The 6,208-nt window shown below is 36.0% G+C and overlaps 1 protein-coding gene across 1 annotated transcript; it reads right to left on the reverse strand.

The window, feature by feature from the left end:
* Window positions 1-1,531: 1,531 nt before the first annotated feature.
* LOC110784655 (uncharacterized) lies at window positions 1,532-2,526 on the reverse strand. The gene is made up of 3 exons (XM_056830739.1): window positions 2,154-2,526; window positions 1,840-2,055; window positions 1,532-1,754 (listed from the first exon to the last, which is right to left on the reverse strand). Exons 1-3 carry the CDS (start codon window positions 2,436-2,438, stop codon window positions 1,620-1,622), a joined length of 636 nt encoding a protein of 211 aa, XP_056686717.1. The 5' UTR covers window positions 2,439-2,526; the 3' UTR covers window positions 1,532-1,619.
* Between the last annotated feature and the right edge of the window lie 3,682 nt (window positions 2,527-6,208).

Consider the following 6,208-nt stretch of genomic DNA (forward strand, 5'->3'; position numbering starts at 1 on the left):
ACAATAGAATTCGATCTGCATCGGACTTTAACATGGTGGCCGAGATCATCTCCGGGCACATGAATCCAATACTATTGGGGTGACAATCATCGTGAAAACACAACTCACTCAAAGCCCTATAATATAGAGTGTAAGAACGTTAAGACAATCATAAAAATCAAATTTAGGGGCAAAATATGAATTTAGGTAACTCACGTAACAAAAACTTGTATTATTGATATATTGAGCCATGCTCCCGAGAGAAGTTGATCGGTGTCTTCAACGGTGACACTAATTTCAAAGTCCTTTTCCATATTGAATGTCCTTTTAGTGCAATGTACCTTAACGTGCTCCCCTTCTTTTAATCCCAACATCATAGTTTTCATCACATTGCACTTACCACTCAAATTTTGCACTTTATAATTTTCAAGGAAATAGGTTTTTGATTTAGTGTTGGACGCTTTTGTTCCACTTCCCCCAACCACTATCTCTTTCCCTTTGTTCCCTTTCCCTTTAGGCTCTTTACTTGTAGGCTTGTTTACCTGAGGTATGATTTTCAAATAACGATATACATATTAGTGAGCATACATGGTATAATAGTTCTACTTCAAATTATCATGCATATGTTAGTTACCTCCTCATTCGTAAGCGACACCAAATGCTTTGGCCACTGAGTGAAGGTACCATGAGCTTGAGCAAGTTTCTTAATATATTGAGAAGGCACGGGGACGGGAGCTTCTTTGTACGCGGGCTCAAAATCATCAACGCTCACTTTCACGTTATCGGACGTGACGTCGTTGTGGTGATCAAGGAGCAACTCTGGACATATGGTACCATAGGCAACAAAGACTTTCTCCGAGCCTATGTTCAGGTATAGATGGCACGGGACAGGTTCCTTATTATTTATTTTGAACAATAACGCAAATACAATGTAACATGTTAGAAAAGTTCAATAGAATTAACTAGAAACAAATTACTTGAAAAACACAAATTATCATACCGTAATGTCGGCAAATGGATCTAAACCCCCGGAACGACAACTACTATGAACATTTGCGTCTATCCTCATATGGCTTGGTATTTGGACACCAAGTTCTTTAGCAAATGTGATAAATTTCTCCATGACCATGGCATCCATCTTGGAGTTCATCTCTTGTATTGTCTCATCTTTGACCCTTTTGGTCACTCTTGCTTCCATTTCCTCCATCTCCGCATCTCCATACCGTCGAAAGCTACGCCGCTCTCCGGTCCCCCACACAGCTTTGATGCCTACTCCACCACCAAATGTTAGTGGTCTCCCTTCTTTAGTCTTACCAAGTGCACGAGATAAGACATCATCTCGTGCACTTTTGGGAACAAATTCCCCTTCATCTTGTTTCCTTTTCCATTCATCCTACATGAAATCAAATGGTTTTGAGAAAAGTTCAACACTTGGTTTCATATTTAAGAACATATATGAAATTAGAGGAATCACAACATTACGCAAAATTGTTAAATGAACTTACAATATTTTCTTTGACCTTTTGTGTGCCCTGATCCGGTAAGTAAGGATTTCCTTTCTCATCTGGTACCGATCTTGCAAGAAGCCATAAACATGTCCTACTCGGCAAACTTGAAGAAATTGTAGACGCAGAGGAACCTTAAGATGACGAAGAAACTAAGGGAATGTACCCTTTTCTCTGCCATTCACTTGTCATTTCAGCATATGATTTCTGTCCCATATGATGAGGATATATGTTGAAAGATTGACTTTGTCTTGCTTTCTCACTTATTTCCTAATTTTAGGGGGGTAAAAGAAATTATTACAACAAAATAAAACTTAGATTATAACAAGACTTTAAATAAGAATAATTTTTATACCTCAGCTTCTTCGGAGGTACGTATCTTCACAAATTCCTTCCATATATCCTTAGTTATATAACTATACAAATCATATGGCATCTTTTCATCTTTTGGCCTTTTTCTTGTACCCCGGATCCAACCAGTCGTCAATCTTGATTTGAATTCCCTCCAACGCTTATCACAACTCTTTAAGACAACTTCTTTCTTAGTTTCATCTGTGATATGAAATTCTCTCTAAATGAAAGAAAAAGAAAAGGAACAAGAAAGTCTTTTAGCACATGAAAAAGACACGTAGATATGTACAACTGAATTTCCAAAATAAAACCGGTTACCTTGACGTCTTCCCACAAAGTGTCTTTTATTCCTTGTGAAACATCTTCCCAGGTTCTGATCAATATTGAAACCTTTGCGCGACTTATCTCGCCAATGTGATTCTTGTAATCCGTTGCCCATTTCCCTGTGGGTCGGTCCAAGTGATCCCATTCAATTATTCTTGGAACCCCGGGCATGGATTTTATTCCTTTTGTAGGGCCTCTTGGCTTTTTTTTTTGCTTTTGGGGCACTTGATTTGGTGATTTGTTAGAAGGACCTGAATTTGCGTGTTGATCTTCATCCATGCCTGACGCTACTGCATTGGAAAATCATCAAAATTACATACCTTCAAAAGCAGGATTTTAAAATAAAAATAAAGAACTGACCAGTTCTGTGCACTGATCTGCACAGCTCAGATCAGAACTGTGCAGATCAGTGCACAGAACTGATCAGAACTGACCAGTTCTGTGCACTGATCTGCACAGCTCAGATCAGAACTATGCAGATCAGTGCACAGAACTGATCAGTTCTGATCAGTTATGTGCACTGATCTGCACAGTTCTGATATGAGCTGTGCAGATCAGTGCATAGAACCGGTCAGTTCTGATCAGTTCTGTGCACTGATCAGCACAGTTCAGTAAATCTGCGACGCACTTGATTGAGTTAATTGCGTCGCAGTTTTACTAATCTGCGACGCAAATGACTCTGGGGGGCATCCTAGAGTCATTTGCGTCGCAGTTTAACAAAGCTGCGACGCAAATGACTAAATTTTATGCTAAAATTTGTCATTTGCGTCACATGTTCAGAATGGCGTGGCAAATGCGGGGATGCAAATAAGCATTTTTCCACTAGTGACCCCTGATAACTGGTGCCTGATATGTGGCACTGATGTTGAAAGCCACTCACACCTGTTTTTCAGATGTGTGTACAGCAACCAATGCTGGTCTGACATTGCTGTTTGGTTAGGCATTCATACCAGTCACTATGATCTTGTTTCTCTGATCAAGTGGACTCACAGGAAGAAGCTTTCCAGATTCAAGAAATGTGTCATATATTGTAGCATTCTTAGCACTGTCTATCATGTCTGGTGTGTGTACATAATAGAATTAGCAACATTCTCCCTAGGAATGTTAACCCTGGTGACCACAGTTGGTTTTCCAACTTGTATGAGGGGTAGTGTGGGTGGCCTCTGGTCACTTTGTGTTTGGATCAGTGGGAGGTTATTCCCATGATCTTTGGTTCCTTTGATTGTTAATATATATACTTGCTCTTGCCTAGCAAAAAAAAAAAAAACAATAGAAATAAGAAAAGTAATCAATGACATATCAAAGTAGTAACGTATTAAACCTATAAAATAATCCAAAATTAACATGAAAAGTAAATAATAACTACAATTACCTTCTGAATTGAAAAGATCCCCAATCTCTATGTTATCATTCAATTCAATTTCATCCAATTGGGAATTAGCAAATATTTCAAATGAAGGCATAGCTTCCGTAAGCTCCTTCATTAAATAGAACTGTGCAATAGCCTTATCAACAGAAGTTTGAACAACAGGATCAGAAAAGAAAATATCTGATTGGGAAAGTTCTGGGGATTTATCATGTCCTACAAAAATATTCATATTAAGTAATATTAATAATATAACTACTAACATGTATAAGAAGTAACACAATCTATATTAAAAAGTAACATGTAGAATAAAGGAAAACTAATATCTCGAATACAGAACAGGTAACTTGTAATATGCATATGAAGTAACACATTCCTTAAATAAAGGTAACATGTAGCATATATAAGAGGTAACATCTCCAATAAAGCAACAAGTAACTTCTAATATATATATGAAGTAACAATTTCAATAAACAAGAGAATCATGTAACTTGAAAAAGAGGTAACACCAACAAGGTAACATGTATCATAAATCAGAAGTATTTTTTTGATTAAAGAAAAGGTAACTTATACATGCATATGCAATATCACATTGTAAAAAAAAGGTAACATGTATAATGCATAAAAGTAACACCATCAATACAGCTAAGGTAACATATATAATGCATAAAAAGTTACATCATCAATACAGCTAAGGTAACATGTATAATGCATATAAAGTAACATTATCATTACAGCTAAGGTAACTTCTAACATCATCACTTAGGTATAAGTTAACAATTAACACTACTAGAATTAGCACTTATAACGTCAAGTAAATAACGACGGAAGTAAAATATTTGTGGTTAAAAGAGCGATAATTTAAAATGTTTTAAAAAAAGGAAGCGCGGAACATCCTGAAAATTTTAACAATAAAAAAAAGACGAAATTTTAGCTCTCGTTCATCGTTAATTGATAAAGGAGCTAATAAAGTCCCCCTCACGTAAGAAAAAAAGAAAAAAGAAAAAAAGTCCCTCAAACTCTCCAAAACCTAATTGAAAACTCTCCATAGTTTTGCTTCTACAGTTCTTTATTCCTTAAATTTCATGGCGGCGAGGGTTCTCATTCCCCTGATTTCCACCTTTCTTTGGGGCTTGAGGAATTGTCAACGGAAGATATCTAGGTGGCGGTGAGCGATTTGGGTCAGGGTTGCACCGGAAAAGGTGGTGGCATCGGTAGTGTTCTATGGTGGGAGTGTAGTAAAGCGACGTTAAACAACATCTTCTACCTTCTTTATCCTCCCTATAAAGCAAATCTTAACTTGAATTTGAGCTCTTAATCGTAGGTACACTCTTAATTACCTCTTGGTCTTCATGTTTTTATGATTCAGATGTTGGGTTGAGTTTAATTTGTAGCAATTTTGTTCAATTTTGTGTATATTTTGAAAATTCAATGTACGCCAGTTGTTTATGAAAATTCTACTTCTAACTTTAGTTTTGTCCTACCACTTGTATCGAGTATTCTTATATTGAGTATTTCATATATTTCAGAATTATTTCATATATTTCAGAATGGTAAGTGTGGTTGGTGATAGCTTTGTTTGTCGTTTAATTTGTGGCATTGGAAGTTTGATGACGAATTTCTCTTAATTCCGTATGTTTCCTTGACTCGATAATTGAAAATTCTAAGGTTCCAATACAATCTAAATTTTCTTTTCTTAATTGAATTGTTATATTTTGGTACTGGTGAATTATCTTTTTTTTTTGATAATTAATAGGAGATTGCAACAAAGGGTGGTTGCAATAACAAATCAGGCTGATTCAAGACACAACACACACGAGGCTGATTCAGTTACCGCACAGATACCAGTGAGATTACTCCATTTATTGACAGCAGTGCAAATGTTTCTTTGTCAATCGAGGATCTTGCTCCTTTTTACTGCGACCAGGGTTTTCTCTCAGATGATGAGGTCAACGAGTCAATGGACATTGAACAGGACAAGGCATCATTTCTATTGGCTAATAGTTGGGATAAGGTATGTTATTCTTGTATTTATATTCTTAGGATTTCTTACTATTGTTAAAAATCGATTGATTTGTTAAGTTTTTTGCTATTGATTTTATATAATCTTTAAAAAACGAATTAAACATATTGTAAAACTAAAACGAAAATTATCAAGGCAATATTCACATGTATCACTAAGGCCTATTCAATGTTTGGTATTTGATCTTAGTCGAATTAATTCTGAAGTTTTAATATGGATTGGATTTAATCTAACCCCTGTAAACTGTGAGGACGGTCATTAGTACCGTAAGGCCTTTCCTGATACCTGATTGAGCCACAGGAGGGTTGACATTTGAATATGGTGTAATAATTCTTGCACTCTGTAGACAATGCCTAGTTTTCTTTATTTATCTAATTGTTCTATGATGGTGACTTGATGGCTTATGTGTTTTTTAAGTTATTATATCCACAGAATTCTTGTTTTTGTGTTGTGCTTGAGTATTAGGTTGGACAACTAGATGTCAGAAATATCTTGTAGTAGAGGCAAAACTGATGCCACCTGCTTCTTAACATAGTGTAAGTGTGTTGTTTTTAAGCTTTACTCTGCAGTGCATTTTATAAATGGGAGTGTGCTAGCTGATGGTTTTACTTTAGGGAGAGTGTTTAATAATTATTAAGGAACATAAATGTATGATTAAAA

Source organism: Spinacia oleracea, chromosome 6 (assembly GCF_020520425.1).
Source record: "Spinacia oleracea cultivar Varoflay chromosome 6, BTI_SOV_V1, whole genome shotgun sequence".
NCBI lineage: Eukaryota > Viridiplantae > Streptophyta > Magnoliopsida > Caryophyllales > Amaranthaceae > Spinacia > Spinacia oleracea.